Source organism: Armigeres subalbatus, chromosome 2 (assembly GCF_024139115.2).
Source record: "Armigeres subalbatus isolate Guangzhou_Male chromosome 2, GZ_Asu_2, whole genome shotgun sequence".
Classification (NCBI taxonomy): Eukaryota; Metazoa; Arthropoda; class Insecta; order Diptera; family Culicidae; genus Armigeres; species Armigeres subalbatus.
In genome coordinates, this window is record NC_085140.1 from 104,005,207 (window position 1) to 104,023,294 (window position 18,088).

The 18,088-nt window shown below is 39.3% G+C and overlaps 1 protein-coding gene across 3 annotated transcripts in view; it reads left to right on the forward strand.

The window, feature by feature from the left end:
- The window catches only part of LOC134210556 (NAD kinase 2, mitochondrial), a 29,091-nt gene extending 13,159 nt beyond the window's left edge, over positions 1 to 15,932 (forward strand). For all 3 annotated transcript variants that reach the window (XM_062686609.1, XM_062686610.1, XM_062686611.1), the window contains exons 3-5: positions 14,204 to 14,898; positions 14,957 to 15,356; positions 15,545 to 15,932. In XM_062686609.1, coding sequence (XP_062542593.1) covers positions 14,204 to 14,898; positions 14,957 to 15,356; positions 15,545 to 15,648 — 1,199 coding nt within the window. In that variant the 3' untranslated portion in view covers positions 15,649 to 15,932. The remainder of the gene's footprint in view (positions 1 to 14,203; positions 14,899 to 14,956; positions 15,357 to 15,544) is intronic.
- The last annotated feature ends 2,156 nt before the right edge of the window (positions 15,933 to 18,088 follow it).

Sequence of the window (18,088 nt, forward strand, 5' to 3'; positions counted from 1 at the left end):
TAAGGGAGAAGGAAGAAGGAAGAAGGAAGAAAGAAGAAGGAAGATGGAAGAAAGAAGAAGGAAGAATGAAGAAAAAGAAAAGAAGAAAGAAGAAGGTAGATCCAAGTGGGGCGAAGGAAGAAGAGATAAGGTGGAACTTCTCATTTTTCACTTTATGCTTCTTTTTGCTAATTCGGCCTAATGACCTTCGGCCAAATGGCCTTCGGCCTAACGGCCTTTGGCCTTATGGCCTGACACCCTGAAAAACACGGGTCTGCTGTCTCCGCTTCCGTCCATACCATTCCACGTTCTGCCGGGTCCCTTGCTGCGTTAATGGCTGCTTTAACTGTATTCCAGCAGTCGTCAAGAGAGGCCCCATCGAGCTCATCCTCTTCCGGCAACGCTGCCTCGAAAAGCTGCTCGTATACAGTGGCGACACCAGGCTGCTTCAGTCGCTCTAGGTTGTACCGCGGCGGCCGTGGTGATCTCCAGGTGTACCGATACGGAAGGCTGTGTTGGAAGTAGATGGTGCGAATGGCCGTATTCTTGGACGCGGCGTAATCAATTAGCCGTAGACCCTTTTTGTTCGCCGGTCGATGAACTTTCCAATAGTCGGTCTAAACTCCTTCTCTTGGCCAACCTGAGCGTTCAAATCTCCTATGATTATTTTGACGTCGTGGATTGGGCAGTTGTCATACTCTTGTTCCAGCTGCGCGTAGAATGCGTCAATATAATCTTCAGTGCTTCCGGAGTGTGGGCTATGGCCGTTGATTATTCATTCATTTATTTAGTTTACATCTAAACAGATAAAGAATGCGCCCCACGCTCGCCAAGTCGTTTTGCACCTGGTATGCCCACCTCGCTTGCTGCGCTCCACGCCGTCTCCTACCTGCCAGATCGGAAGCGAACACCATCTTTGTAGGGCTGCTGTCCGGCATTCTTGCAACATCGTACCCTTCCGGCTTTAGCTACCTTCTGAATACCGGGTTCGCCGTAGAGCTGGGCGAGCTCGTGGTTCACCCGTCTCTCGAATACTCCGAGTGCTTGCAAGTCCTCCTCGAGCATTGTCCATGTTTCATGTCCGTAGAGGCAGTGTTGTGCTGAATCATTTTCAGACGATAATGATTGCAATCTTCATGTGAAAACGTTTCACGTAAAAACAGTAGGCGAGTTGTCGCTGGCGACAACTTCTCAAATTATGTACTCAAACGATAATAAACACAGAATTTTCATTCAAACATTAATCTTTACTATGATCAGCTAATTGTCAACAGTCCCGTTATATCTTCTATTTGGCGTTATGGTTTCATGGTAGTAAGGAAAAAGTGTTCAAAATGTAACGGTAAGTGCTTCAAATCAAGATATGATTATCAAACGATTCTTAATCACTGGCGAGTTTTTATCACTTGATAATTTAAAAGTAAGATCGCGGGTAAGTTTTGATCATCCTCGATTTTTTGAAAATTTGATTTTTCCCAACCCTGCGTAGAGGACTACCGGTCTTATCAGCGTCTTGTATATGACACATTTGGTGCGGTGGTGAATCTTTTTTGACCGCAGTTTCTTCTGGAGCCCGTAGTAGGCCCGACTTCCACAGAGATGATGCGTCTTCATATTTCACGACTAACATTGTTAACAGCCGTTAGCAAGGATCCACGGTAGACGAATTCCTCGCCGTTGATTATGCTGAAGTTGAAGAACCGGCCTTTGTATCTGTTGGAAATTGTAATTTCTGTTGATATAAAAGAAGAGGAGGTTTTGCGCCCGCTTGAGGAAGGGATTTTGCTCTACTCAAGCGGCCTTTCCCCGCTCCAAATAAAGAATAAAGAATAAAGATTGATCCTCAACCTGCACATTCTCTCATTGATCGACCACCATCCGATCACGCATCTTTGCATATCGCCTACCACTAGGAAAGCTGTTACCAGCTCGTCTGTGTTACCGCAGCTCTGGTAGATGGTATGGTTAGGGGTCGTACACTTATTACGTAAGCATTTTTTTTTGGGATTTTCGAATACCCCACCCCTCTCCCAATGTAAGATTATTTTCATACAAATGATTTTTTATTTATATGGTGCGTAAGAAAACGAGAGACCCCCACTTCCCTCATAAGTGCTTACGTAATATGTGTACTACCCCTTACCTCTAATTACCTCATTAACCCTTCCAACAAACCTCCTGTAGCGCAACGATGCCGAATCCACGGTCCTTGAGCACATCGGCGAGTATGCGTGTGGTGAAGTTGAGAGATTTGCAGTTCCACGAACCGAGTTTCCAATTGCTAGTCCCTTTTCGTCGCTGTGGTCTTCGTTGATTGCTCCTGTTCGTATTGTCTCGCTGCCCGATAATTTTCTGATAATTCCATGTTTCCCATGTTTTTATAGGTAGTTTAAGCAGTAAAATTTCATTTTTTTATGATATTCCTCGATATTACAATTAGAAATTATTCGACAAACACCCTCAGATTTTTATTGTACTTTTTACTGTCTTCTAATTCTTGCATTAACAATAATAAAACCAGAGAGCCTCCATAAGGCTTCGTTACTAAAGCAGTGCCAAGCAAATTATATACACTCGTGTATTGAACTAAAGTTCAATAAACTGCCCCTTCCATCCCCACTCAATACGTCATCGAAAATACTTATTGTACTGAACTACAGCGTCACGAGAAGCGAGACAGCCATCAGCGGTCCCATAGATGTGCAATCAAAAGTGCACCCATTATGGGCGATGCAACACAAAATAAACCGAACGTTGATTGGTAACCTATGTCTATAAATAGATCGCAGCTTATCACCACCAGCCGTAATAAGCCCCAGGGATTCAACAGGTTCTGCGTGTGGTGAAAGGCAAGGAAATTGTTAATACGGGCTATTAGTAGCGTAATTAATTTCCATATACGAGATACTATCACAAGCCCGATCGACGATTGCGTCGATGGCGTGGCATGGTCTCACGTGGCGTGACACAGCACCATAGAACGTGAAGCGAAATCATAAATTTTAATAACTGCTCTTATCAAACCCTAGCAGCAATGACGTAGCACTTGGTAAATATTGTTTCTTATTTGGTCGCTTATCTCGACGTTGGAAACATTTCTCCACCTGAAAACAAGTTGGGTATTTCATCTCAAGTTTTGCGCTTCCGAATTTGAGTTTTTTTTTGTTGGAATCCGTATGCGTATCGGCTTGATATGTGACTATCTATCGATATATTATGTGTTTTTTCAGAGGTTCCCAACTAATTTTTATGTATGGCTCATTCATATTTGTATATTTGTTCTGCATTGAAAAATAAGTATCGTACGACAAGTTAGTACTTCTCTATTTGACCGGGGTTTTGCGAAATCGCATCAAGCTAGTACTTTGCAAATAAGGTCCTCAGTGTCTTGTTCTTAAATGCAATATAAACGGGAATCCCTGGTGCCTATATACTCGACGAACCCAGGCACATCCGTAATCGAATACATACAAAAAATAAGGCGCGCAGTCTTTCTTATCTGCTTTTAATTTTTGTTGTTGTGCCATGTTCTTCGTACTTGTTGTGACGGCCCATTCAGTTTTCGCCAATCGTCAAGCGAAAACAACACATCCAGGGGGCCTGTCGACGTAATGCGTTTGCGTTCTTGATTCCTATCTTTCGCAAATATTTGCCTTGCACACTACACACAGAGTTCCTATCCAACGCGTTGACGCGTGTCATCACATCATACCGATATGTATAGATATTTTTGAAAATGTTTATGGGGGCAGGCGCTCGAATCTAAATTCGAATCGCTAGCATGTACTACGTCTTGCAGAGATGTTATCATTTTGAATTTCACCTCACACGTAAACGTTGAAACATTTTTTAATTTCTTTCAGTGACTGTCTAGCAATCGGGAATTGCGCGGTACTGTATTGTATTATCAATCTGATTAATTACTTGTAACATTATGTCAATGTTTTGCATTCAGTACGTTGTTAATTTTAATTTTTAGCCACGCACTTCCGTAGCATGTCTTTACAATGTGACTATAATGTGACTTATTTGTAACGGTTTCAACTAGAAACATTATTTCTGGATGATCGATTATAATCGAAACTTTATGGCGCAAAAGAAATTCTAGTTGGTGGATTTAACCCACAAGTCACGCCTATTATTCCTTACTCTAGTTACAATAATATTGCTATTGAAAGGTTAATGATACTTTATTATTGTTTGAAATAGATAAGAAGGAACAATTGAATCAACAACGAATATTTTGGAATCAACCAAATTTAAATTAAGCCAAGGACATCATATATGTATAGCAATCTATGTTACTTTGACACTAAAAATAGATAGCATTCTTGTTTACACCTCAGCTCAATCAAGACGTTATTTGTCCAGAACTCTAACTTTTCCATACATATTTGTTTTGGCGACGAGGATTACGGAAATTTAAAGATTTTCAAGATTAATCCAGAGTTTCAAAAATCGCATCTGGATTCACTTCAAAATCAATTCCGATCAATCGAATAACTCTTTGAAATCAATCCGCTAGTCAAGAAGACAGTTCATCAAACCAACAATCCATGTTTTCTACCCAGAGGAACAATAACCCAACATCAAGTTTATAATTGGTTCTGAGCAGGGGCGGGGCTGAACAGGAAAAAATGTAACGTGGTATCCCATTTAAAATAGTGAGAAATGTGAGAATGATATAAGTGAGAAATTAGAAGTAATATGTGAGATGTGAGAAGCAAAAAGGGAGAAGTGAGGAGTGCGAAATGAGAAGCGAGAAGGGAGAAATGAAAAGTGACAAGAGAGAGGTGAGAAGTGAGTAATGAGATAAAGATGTGGGATGTGAGAAGAGAGAAGTGAGAAGTGATAATTGAGAAGCGATAAGTGAGAAGTAACAATAAAAATTAGATACGATAATGAATTATTGGCAGTGGCTGATTTTCTACCCGCCGCTTCCGCATCAAGGCGCTATCGTATATGCGCAAATAGCCAGCATGAGTTAGCCACCTGAAGTTTGTATGGCGAAAGGCATCTCAGGCGGGATTTCTCAAAAGTAGGAACTTTTCAAGAAATACTAACGGGTGGCAACTGAAAAATTGGAATGACTTCAATACTTTTTTTTCCTGAAAAATAATGCTTTCACAGAAATATGACTATGTGAATCCAGTGATGGGAAATGTACAGTAAAACACTGTGATTATGTGAATATTTACATTTTATCCGGTCAAATTTCATGAACCGGACAAACCGAAACAGGTTTTCAAAAAAAATGTACGCCTCATTGAGACATTTTTTTTTGCCGATGAGGCAAACTGTTTGTTTGCTTCTGCGTGAGAGTCGAGCCGTCGGTGCGGTCAGCATTTGCATAAGATTTCTTGTTTTGGTTCGTGCGCAGCGCAAACAGAACAGAATCGAGTTTAATTGCCTGTGGCGCAAAGCCTAGAAAGAATACAAGCCGTTGATACTAATTTATTAGTTCTACTAGTCTCTAAAATGAGCAAGGAATAATGAAATTATCATTTACCACCAAAAACGGTCATACGTCGGTGAAATGAGCGTACAGAAATATTCATCGTGGGGAGAGAAAATAATAAAATCATGTGCTGACTGTCGTCTGCTTGGTCGTGGCTGCTGCTGCGGCTGCCGTGCTTTTGTTTTTCTTTGACTGCGTGGCAGAATGAATGATAAAAAGAAATGTCAACCGTTCCCATCCCTGTGTGAATCAATCAACCCCCCCCACAACTTGACATTTGGCGTTAGTTTCGCGTACCCACTTGCAAATCGCAGATGGCGCTTCGAAACATAAACAATGGGTCATCCTACACTGCCGCCATACTTTTCCTCCGTACAAACTATGTTTTTTTGTTTCGTCATTTGTTGTCAATAAACAACGAACAGGAGCGTCATATGGATGGGGTGAATTGGTAGTTGCAATTAATGAAAAGATTCTGAACAAAACTTCCAATGCAATGAAATTTGTCACTTTGGAAAAGAAATTTATTTTATATATCGCCCATTTAATTTTAGACAACGAGTTCCCACTGATCTATGCAGTTATAATAGTGGAATCTTAGAAGTTAAATTTATTAGCTGTTTAAATGATTATTCTTTATCATATACAGCTTCATAACTTTATTATCATAAAATGATAAGATGTGAGAACAAAGGAACTTGGATTTGATTTAATACTACCATCATGACTAGGTAGTTTCTTTTTAAAACACACGTAATGGTTAACATTTGGATCAGAACAAAACGTGGTTATAAACCATTTTATAGAAAGCTCAAATGACAGGAGACCTAACACTAATGTTTACATTTTGCAACGAACATTTGCGAAAATGATGATGATGATGGTTTGCATGCAAATTCACCAAAACAAAGACCAAGCCGTCCACTCAAAATGTCTCGCTGTCTCGTAAAATAGCTTATTTTCGTAACGAAGGATAGTTTTGTGGAGTACATATTTAAACCGATGTGCCGTTTTAATTAAATACATAACCCCCAAAGTTTATTTTCACTGCGCGTAATGATATACGGTTTTAACGAGTTTGTTGGCTGCAGAAAATCGTCGGTTCATATTTTTAAATAAACCCTCGGTACGGTTTACTATAAATAAAAAAAAAAAAAACAATAAGGATGAATGACTCATTTTCGGTTAGATTTTTATAAGCCATTTTGAAAAGCAACATCTCCCGTGTCCATTTATCCAATAACGTTGCTTTCCTCCTTTGTATTTCCAGCCCAGTTTACCCATTGATACTTCACATAACATATTCTATCTGCGAAATCCTTATAAAATTCCAAGTTATAAGCAGGGTTCGTAATGCTCACTCAATCTCAGGAGCACATGATTTTCCCTCACGAAAGTTTTCGGGGAGAAATCGCTTTTCGGGAAAGAAAAACAGCCTGGAGAGTGATAACAATTTTTCGCTCACTTCGATTGCCGCTAAACGTTGGTTTGCTCTTTTTCTTTCATACTCGAGTCTTTTCGTGGCAAGACTCGATGCAAGTTGTGCATAAATGCAAGTTGTAGTAGCTTATGTGGAACAAATAACTTAATGCTTTCATACAGATAGCGTGGTGGTGTGGCTAGAGTGAGCGCATCCCACAGCTATTATTGTTACTATTCTGGGTTCGAATCCCGGCGCGGCCATACAATTTTGTAATTGTTCTGCGATAATTATCGCGATAAGTGAGTGAGAGGTAAAAGTAACGAAACGAAAAAGAATTTTCATCTAATAGGCAAGATTTTCGTTTATCTTCCAATGCTAATTCTAGAGAAAAGATTGATGGGTGAAAGATGATCCTCAACATAAACAACGAAACAAGATTTTCCCTTGGCCCGAAAAACGCTTGCTTTGGTCTCATTGAAATGAAAAGTCGAAACCCTGGTTATACGACATTTAAGCGCTACCGATGAAAATTAATCGTCGGTAAAATTTCCGCCATTTGATTTGTTCTGGCAATCGCTCCTTCAACCTTCAGCCGGTAATCTTAGAGTCATCAGCTACCGCCTCTTTCTTAATATTAATTCTAGTTTGGATTGATTTTTGTCACGGTATTTAGTACTGGGCATTACCTTCCTTTTCGCTTTTTTCATGAAATAATTCAGATAATCACAAGTTTGACAAAACCAATTAAACTTATTAAATCAAAATTTCGGGGTACAGTGGTATCGTACTACAGATGTCAAGTTGTTCTTGGGTTGGTACCCCTATAAATACTTGTTTCGAATAATCCAGCAACAAACCACGTTATAGTTTTATCTATATTTTAAGCACCCAGCCCCGTAATGTTTGATGATATACGAGCCTATATCAAAATAACTAATGAAAAATGTAATTGTGTTATTATAAACAAATAAACAAAATTAGGGTTTTCTTTAGCCTTTTACGCCATGATCGAGAAATGCTCGCGATATAAGTAAGTTTGACAGAACCACCTGAACCAATTTTTCGGGGTACACTGACAATGTACTGGAGCCGTCAAGTTGCTCACGGGTTGGAATCAATCCTTAGAATGAAACCTTTGAATTGTCACACTTTCACACCAACTTTGCTCACTACATGCCGCAGAAATAAGAAATACTGCAGCGTGCATTGTGAATTTTTCAAACGAAAAAAGATCATGGGAAAAGTACAGCGTCGCACATTTTAAGCGGGAATATGCGTGGAAAACTGTCAAAGCATTATTTGGTCTACTATGCTACATTGTATACAAAGGTGATTTTAAAGCCAAAAACACAAAGCAACTCATAGGCAGGATCAGAAGCAGCATTCCGAAATTCGATGTGGTAGAACCGAACCATGGACCATATGCCAATATTCATTAGTCTAAGTTTGCAGACTAAGGACAACTCTTTGTATAACATATATTATATTGAACTTCTTTGTATTTTTTTTATCCCTAGTCATTCTTTTCGTTCCAATTTTTTAGTTGTCACTCGTTATTTGGTACCAGTTGTGTAGGAAGATGTCCGCTACTACGCATACCAAATATTTTTTCGATGAAGGTGCTTAATTTTGAGAAATCAAACCTTAGATGCTATTCGCCATACTGATTTCAGAAAGTTAACTCCTAGTGTGCCGCTGTAAGCACGCTCAAAGCAGACGATTCATTGAGATTTGATATATGAGAAGTAATAGGCGAGAAGAGAGAAGTAAGAAGTACGAAGTGAAAAATGAGAAGTGTGAAGTAAGTAGTATAAAGTGTCCTCACGTAAGAAGTGAATAGTGAGAAGTAAGAACTGAGAAGTGAGAAACGAGTGGTTGTTAAACGAGAAGCGAGAAGGGGGAAGTAAAATGTGGATGAGAAGTAAGATGTGTGAAGTGAGAAATAGGAAGGAAGAAGTGAGAAGTAAGAGAATGGTAGCAAGAAGTGAGGTGTGAGATGTGGGAGCCCGAATAAAAAAGTCCAATAGAATTACAATAGAAATTATTGTAACAATACGATAAATTTAATTTTTATTACAATAATATCTATTGTTGCTCACAATAGAATAACAATTAAGAATATTGTTTTCCACCATAAATCCTATTGTAAATGGCAGTTTTACAATAGAAAATAGGGGTTGTTAGTTACCGTAACAATAAAAAAATCGTTTTTTTCTCGAACAATTTTTTTCAATTACAATAGAATTTATTGTAATTTTGTTGTCAAAATTTTTCTGTCAATAGATTTTATTGTACGTTAATTGGAACAACAATAATGCAATTTAATTGGTACAATAGAAGAACAATAGAATTGAATGTTCATAAATAAAATGTATTGTACTTTTATGATATTTTAATGTAATCCTATTGTAGTTTCTATTCGGGAAATATGAAGTAACGAATGATATGCGAGTAGTGAGAAGTAAAAGGTGTGCAGTGGAAAGTGATTTTTGAAAAGTGCGAAGTGAGATGTCAAGTGAGAAGTAATATGTAAGATGTGAGATGTTAGAAGTGAGAAACAAGAAGGGAGAAGTGAGAAAGTAGAAATGAGAAATTAGAAGTGAGAAGTAAGAATCGAGAAGGGAGAAGTAAGAAGTGGGAAGCGAGAAGCGGGAAGTGAGAAGTGAGAGGCAAGAAGTGAATAGTGAGAAGTGAGAAATGAGGTAAATATGTAAAATTTTAAAAGTGATAAGTGAGAAACGAGAAGTGATAAGTGAAGGCCGAGAAATGAGAAGCTATAAGTGAAATGTGAGATTTAGAAGTGAGGAATTCGATACGAGAAGTGAGATGTAAGATGTGAGAAACGAGAAGTGATAAGTGAGTGCCGAGAAATGAGAAGTGAGATTTAGAAGTGAGAAATGAGAAGTTAGATTTAGAAGTGAGAAGTGACAAACGAGAAGTGATTAGTAAGAGCTGAGAAGTGAATGGTGAGAAGTGAGTTGTGAGAAGTAAGATATGAGAAGTGAGGAGTGAGAAATGAAATGCAAAATGTGAGATGTGAGAAATGCGAAGCAAAAAGAAAGGAGTTAGAAGGGAGAAGTAAAGTGTGTGATGTTAGAAGGGAGAACCAAAGAGTTGAGAAGTGAGAATCGAGAAGTGAGAGGCAAGAAGTGAAAAATGAGATAAATATGGGATATGTGAGAAGTAAGAAGGGAGAAGTGAACCACGCGAATTCGACGCCACACGTCGCACGATTTCTCGGCCCAAAAAGCGAAAGGCACCAACCAGACGCATGTCCCCGGGCCGCAAGAGGATACCAGCCGGCCGGTGCCATCGACACAAAGGGACCGAAAATCCCTGGCAGCTCGTCAGTAGCTCAAAGCAGAAGTCGAGCGCATCTCGACCGACAATGAAAGTTAAGGACAGAATAGTGTTAGTGAAAACTGATAAGGATAAGTACGCCGATGTCGATGCAGGCGACCGAAAAGCTTTCGGCGCTGGAATAGGACGCGCGAAACTTCAGACGCACCAAGTCCGGTGAAATGATCTTGGTACTGAAACGTGGAGCGCAAGCTAGCCGGAGGACTGGCCCAAGAGATCTTAGGTGACGGCGCCGAAGTGAGGTCGTTGAGGACGGAAGTGACCTTCCAGTGCAAGCAACTGGACGAGGTCACGAACGCAGACGACGTCGTCTCTGCCGTCAGAGAATAGTGCGGTACAAAGGTAGCAGGTAGCCTACCCTAGGTAATGGAGTGAGGGAATTTGAAGTCGGCTGGCACCGGGAATTTAACCAGCCACCCTCAGCATAGTCTTGCTTTGTAGCCGCGCATCTTACCACACGGCTGATGGATGGCCAAGAAGTTAGGCTTTGTACAAATTCTATTCTACGTAGCACAAGGAGCATGCACTATATTTGAAACAGGTTTACAGACTTTTGGTTACGTGTGTAGATCAAAAGGCCTTCCTCCAGGAATTTCTTGGATGACCAAGAAGTACATAATGCTTTGTAAACATTCTATTCTAAATATCAGGAATTGAATCCTAAAAAGAAAGAGCAAGTCTCTCACTTATCATCTCTGTATACATATACGATATGTAGCATACCGCGAGAAACTTTTTTCGCAAACAGTCATGATAGAGAACTGATTCGGGATGTTATACTCCATGATAAATTTAATTTTAAAAAGCTCCAAATGCGGGGAGCACTGGCTCTGATGATGCATTTCAACTTGTTCTACACAGCTGTGCAGTAACCAACACGAAAGGAGCGAAAACAAAGCGAGAATCACCATTTTTCTGTGGGGGCTGCCTATCCGATTCTGTTTTTTCGCAGTTGTATACAAGTTTGATAAATTTGTTATCATGGCTTGTTATGATTCGGAACAGTTTTTGCCTCTCTTTTATCGTTATTCGCTATCTATTGAGAGCTATTTCTGCAAATCCTGCTAAATATGTAGCACAAGGAGCATGCACCACATTTGAAACAGGTCGACAGATCTTTGGTTACGCGTGTAGATCAAAAGGCCTTACTCCAGGAATTTCTTGAATGGCCAAGAAGTAATGCTTTGTACACATTCTATGCTATGTAGCACAAGGAGCATGCACTATATTTGAAACAGGTCGGCAGACCTTTGGTTACGCATGTAGATCGAAAGGCCTTACTCCAGGAATTTCTTGGATGATCTTTTATCCTTTATCTTTTATTGAGAGGGAAAAGCCGGCGGGAGTGATCAAGAGGTTATGCTTCGTATACATTCTATTCTAGTACCACAAGGAGCATGCACCATATTTGACCTTTGGTTACGCGAGAAAATCGCGAAAAAACCGATTTTTGATTAATGGATGAAACTTAATGCTACGTTTAGACAGTTCAAGTGAATTAAACAAGTCACTTGAATTGATCGCGAGTGAATTGAACAACTCAGTTGAACTTAATTGACTTGCCAAAAGTTGAACTTGTTTAACTTTCTTCTCGTTCAAGTGAGTTGAATAAAGTTGTTTAGACGTTCAATTCGCGTTTAATTCAAGCGATTTGCTAAATTCACTTGAACTGTCTACCATAAACCTGGAGGGGTTGTTCGTGTTGACATCCAACGATTTGGTCTTGTTGACATTGATGGTAAGACCCGCCGTAGAGGAGCGTTCGGCCAGGTCGTTCAGCTTACTCTGCATATCAGAGCGCCGTTGTGCCAGTAGAGCGCTATCATCAGCCAAATCGAAGTCGTTTAGATGCCCCATGAATTGCCTTTAATTTTTTTTAGCCTTTCTTAGTCGTGCGGTAAAATGCACGGCTACAAAGCAAGGTCATGCCAAAAGTTGGTGGGTTAGATTCCCGGTCTGATCTAGGAAATTTTCAGGTTAAAAATATTCTCGAAAATTGGGGACCGTCACGAAATCACGAAAGATTTTGAACGTTAATAACGCCTTTATCTTTTGATGGATTTTTGAGATTTATATACCAAACCCCTCGAAAACTCTCCACCTATTTGCAATTTTCAGTGAAACTTTTGATTATCAACGTTAAACAATTGAAAATTTCAATTCAACCCAGTAAACAATTCAGAAACAATTAAACCTGTGTGCATCCCTAAAACGGACATCATTTTGATGTAAGTTACGGTAAGCCTCCCACGCCCCAGGTTACATATTTACAGCAATGTCTTGTTAGACAAAGTTGTAGGCACATTTAGGCGGTATAAGTTCGTCATATATCATGAATTGATAGCTACCTTCTGGGAAAATATACAAACGAATGTAAATGACATTTTACAACACTGATCGCATCTCGCTGTGGAATTTTTTTCGTGATTCTACTTTTTCTTTTTTGACATTTCTCCTAGCGTAGTACGCTGATAATGACGTTTCATTTATGTGCATGATTTTTATCGTATTTCAATGGATTTTTTAATCTGTGTAGTTTAAGATAGTACCTGACCAGTAGATGTTGACAGATTCATATCAGAACTTCTTTTTCTGTTACAGTATTTTTTTAATCCATTTAATTCCACCAGTTATTTTTCGTTATCTTTGCAGATACGTATTTCGACCACACAGTTGTGGTCGAAATACGTATCTGCAAAGATAACGAAAATTAACTGGTGGAATTAAATGGACAGTACTTAATTCGTCTTAGACGGTTGAATACATTCCACTAAAAGAGCTATATATATTTTTCTACATTGTGCTGTAATAATGCAAAAATGGCTGGAGGGTCCACTATTGGTTGGGGGTCCACTATTGGGCGCTTTACCCTATGACAAGCAAATAAGTTTTAAAACAGCTCTCGAGCCGTATAAGGATCATGTCGTCAATGAAGACACTATTGAACTGGCTCGAAAGACAGTATATTTAAAGTTTTGATAGATATTTTCTCCCATTATCTCATTCCTAATAATAAAAATGGATCTGTACGAGTCATTCTTTTCTTTGATGGTATGCGTTCGTTGAATTACTTTGTTTGTCTATTGGCGCTTTGATGTTGCATGAAGAAGAAGAAGCAGAAAGATGACAATCGAAAAAATCTCCACGGGAAATTCTAAAAGCAATTTAATTAAAAACGGTAAGTAGTACGGGGTTGGATACTTAATACTGTGTATTAAGTGTAATATCATAAAATAAAATTTCTAATAGAAATATTGTGTTTATTATACAGTAGAAGAAAAGTCCAACCCCGTCCTGCTTATCGTTTTTAATTAAATTGCTTTTAGAATTTTTGAGAAGAGTTTTAAAAACCTCTTCGTATGGTTTCCCATGGAGATTTTTCCGATTATCATCATTCTGCATCTTCTTCTTAATGCAACATCAAAGCGCCAATAGATTTATAAGTTCATGGTTCTTCATGGTTTTTGTTCTGTGTCAATACCTGTCAATACTATCAAACTCAATATAAGTTATGTCTTGTAAAAAGTATAAACATATATATATTCATGCAGCATATATTCATAGTCTATTTTATTGTCATTCTTTAATACTTTCGGAAATTATTTAGATTCTCAATTTGTTTTATGAGAATGAGCCAAGTTCAGTAGACTCACTAGACTGCCATAGTCTCCCTGATTTTTCGGATCTGGTTTCATGTATTAAAACCTATTTTTGTCTACTTTCCGGTGGTTAGTGTGGTGATTAGCTCCTAGCTACTCCAAAGCTAGAAATTTACTGTCTCAATGTTAGAATAAGGACGCTGCAAAAGCTTCAGACCTTAAGGCTTGCGCAACCAGACATACTTGAGTAGCATAGTAAATGTTGGATAACAAACCTTCGAGCAACAAATTAGGTTTTGTCCGGCATTTGTATGGAGGCTCGCAACTGTGCGTCTGGTCACTTTTTGTTAGACTAAATATGTTTTATTTTTCTACCATCAACAGGTTGTAAAAATGTACTCCAAGGTGTCGTAACTTGTCGCGCATTCGGAACGAACCCCAAAGCTAAGCTGCGCAAAGTATTGGTTGTGTCGAAACTAACGCGACTAGAATTCGAGAAAACCCGTGACCAAGCCCTCAGCGATGAAAGGCTGGAGCATAAAATTCGCAACCGCGGCTCGGACTACGATGCGATGAAATACTATCACCACCTGCACAAGGATGTCGAGGCAGAGGTGGTGAAATCATTCCGCGAGCAAGGAATCGAAGTGAAGGTCGTAACGCGATTGACCATCAACAAGCATCTCCTGCGATGGGCAGACATGTTGGTGCCCGTTGGAGGCGATGGAACGTTCCTGCTGGCAGCCGGGCGTGCTAGTCCGTTCATATTGAACGGATCGAGCAAGATGCCCGTAGTGGGATTCAATTCGGATCCTAGGAGATCGGAGGGAAGGCTTATGCTTCCCAAGCACTACTCCAGTAACGTAGAGGAAGCCGTAAAACGTATCATTTCCGGCGACTTCAACTGGATGCAGCGATCACGAATCCGGATAACGCTAATAGGAGCAACTACGACGGAACGTCCACCGCCAATCGATTTACATGAGTACAACGTGGCTCAGGTGGAACATAAAGATGTGATCAATGGTTCTGAGGAAGGCAGCAACAATAGGATTTTACCGTACTTAGCGTTAAACGAGGTATGTTTGCGTAATGTTTGAACGTTCTTTGCGATCATTTGATTTATTTTCACTCCAGGTGTTCATCGGAGAAATGCTGTCAGCACGAGTTTCTCATCTTCACCTTCGACTCGACAAATCGGACGTGGTAACGAAAACCAAAAGCTCTGGGTTGTGCGTCAGCACGGGGACCGGCTCCACATCGTGGCTGACGAGCATGAACCGACTGTCGACGAACAACGTAAAGGATCTTATCGATATAATAAAACGGCGAACGCAGGCCAGTTCGCTGAATGGAATCGATCCGGAAGCCGTGTCGGAGGAGTACAACCATAATTTGGTTTACCCACCGGACGATCCCCGGCTGTGCTACTCAATTAGAGAGCAGATTTGTGTCGGGGTTTGGCCCAACCCGAAAGGACTCGAATCGAGAGGATTTGCTAAGCAAATTACGGTGAAGTCCAGGTGCATTGATGCAAGTAAGTTGGTAACTGGAGGACATAATTCAGTATTTGTACAATATTTATCGACTTTTTGAAAAAAAAAACGACGAGTTGTGGAATAATAATGGGGAAGATAGTTGGTTTTGGTTTTATCTCCATTGGATTGCAGAGCACTGAATAGTCCGTTTAAAATAAGCTAACTAATGACTTCTTTTTCCTCATAGGCTTAGTGATAGACGGCAGTATTGCGTACAACTTTAACGACGGAGCGAAGGCGCTACTCGAGGTACACCCGGAGGACGCGCTGCAGACCATCGACATGAAATGAAATTACGATTCATCCATCCGGAAGCGGAAAGTGCAACCAACAGGCTGGTCAGATGGAATTGAAACAACGTCGGGATAAAGTTACATAGGAAAATTATCTGTCACGTGCCGATGAACGGCACTGATACAAAAACTAGACGACTTCATACTGATATCCATTTTGTTATCATTATCATCGTGTTTTAAATTATTGTTAGTGTATTTTTACAGATGGAGGTTCACGCATTTATTTATCACCGCAACAAACAAAAGTGCTGGAATATACACGGATAGTTGTAAATAAAAGATTCCTTTTTTTGCGGACGAAAGAATTCCATAAAGTAGACTGCTTACTCCGGCTCGTGCTTTATCAGCTTCGATGTTGGTCGCACCGAAAATTTCCTTTCCAGATCAAACCAGTCATATTGAGCAGCAGCTGGTGGAAGAAAGTTGTTGTCTTCCAAAGGAGAGCAAAGTCAAATGGGCAGTTATTTTTATTCTAAGGGTGCTAATTCCAGCTAAATACAAAACTGTATCCTGTTACTTATCACCCCATACCTATTCGTGTTTATAATAAAGCTTACAAGTTCGTTTTGTTGGAATTGTTCTGCCATTTATTTTTTTTTGTGAAAACTCATATGAAATGTATCCATATGGTAACTGTAAATCTAATTTTAAATCTATTTTGAAAATATTTATACAATAAATCCATGAAGTAAGGCCTTAGAGTCTACACGCGCAACCTAAGGTCTGTTGACTAGTTTCAAATATGCAACATACTCTTTGCGGTCCTTCGAATAGAAGGTGTTCACATAATATATTCTGGGTCATCCATAAAATATCTGGAGTGAGACCTTAGTCGTCCAAGAAATCCCTGGAGTAAGGTCCCAAGGTCTACCCGCGGTGGCGGAAAAAAATTTTTTTGTCTTTATTTTTGTGATTTTTTATTAAGCAGAGGCACGTCCGCCTGTGCAACCTGTGCACCGTACAGATAGCAATTTTGTCCCTAACATCCTAACATTTGAACTCTCGGTAGATTTCTTGTTATTCTTATACAAATATATACTTGGATTATGTGCATTTGTCATATGTTTAGTATAAATTTAACGATTAGGTATAAATACATAATCGTAAAATATGCTCGGATTTTTTACAGGCGACATGTGATATGAGCAAGGAATGTAGTAATTGTCGCTGAAAACTGCAAAAAACAAGCGACAAAAGAGAATAGCGATAACTCTTTGTCCCCATCTGCAGAGGATAAAGACATTGTTGCGTTCCATTTTATTTGCAACAAACATGGAGAGGTAATTGTTGTGAACTTTTCAAACTGCGATAACTTGTTTATTTCAGAAGTAAAACGCAAATCGTTGACATGATGGTTAAGTTTATGTCTAATCTATAATAACTGATACTCAGAGCCGTAGCGTGGACTCCCAGCGCCCTTGGCGAAACCGTTGTTGGGCGCCCCTTACTTTCGTACATGTTCAAGGCAAATAGTATGATAAGAGGTGAGAATATATTTTTAAAATCACCTTTTTTGTGTGGTGGATTAAATAAATGTTTGCTTTATTAATTCCTTAAGCCTTTATATCCTGCATATGTTCCAATAGGTAGGAAGTAAAAGTAAGGATTATTAAAAAGGCCAAAACATTTCCTAAAATCCTTTTCTAGAAATTTTATGATTTTCTAAAAGACCAACGCACAGTGGTTCCATTCCCATAGGAGAGCGGTCATAAATATATATTACGGAAATTATTCGGTAAAATCACATAACATATGTGTAACTCGGGTAGCAAAAGTTGTACCCTTATAACACTTTTTATTTGTTATACAGAACATCGAAACGTCAGAAGATAGTATAACAGTATTTGATCTAACAAGGGGTCACGCGACTTATATTGTATATCTGAATAAGACTCGCGTTGGAATTATACAAAAGATTGTCCCTAGTGGCGTTGGGTGAGATAGGGGAAAACAATATTAAAGTAGAAAAGAAAGGAGTTAAAGGCATGTAACTGATTTAATATTGTATTGATATTGATTCGACAAACTCGAACAAACTCCATTCTTATGCCGCGGTCGGGCTGTTAACTAGTAAACGATGAATTTGTTTGGTGTTTGGTTGAAATTTAGCGCACACATAATCATTCTCCACGCGAACTACTAATAAAATATGTCCAAATAAACATGTATGTAACTGACTTTTTGTCTTTCAAAAGTCTTCTACACTATGTTTCCTTAAACTATCAATAACAACAAGTAAAGTTTCATTTATCGGATTATTTTGAAGAAATATCGATTTTTAAAAAGTTGATGCCTCACCTAGATTTACCCTCAGTTAAATGTTCAATGCACAGTTTTGGTGTTTTCTGTTTCCTTTTTACATGCCGTTAAAGTTGCTCTACTTTGGGTAGGGTAAGACGGTATAATGCGCCCCACCTGGCCAAAACGCCCCTCTT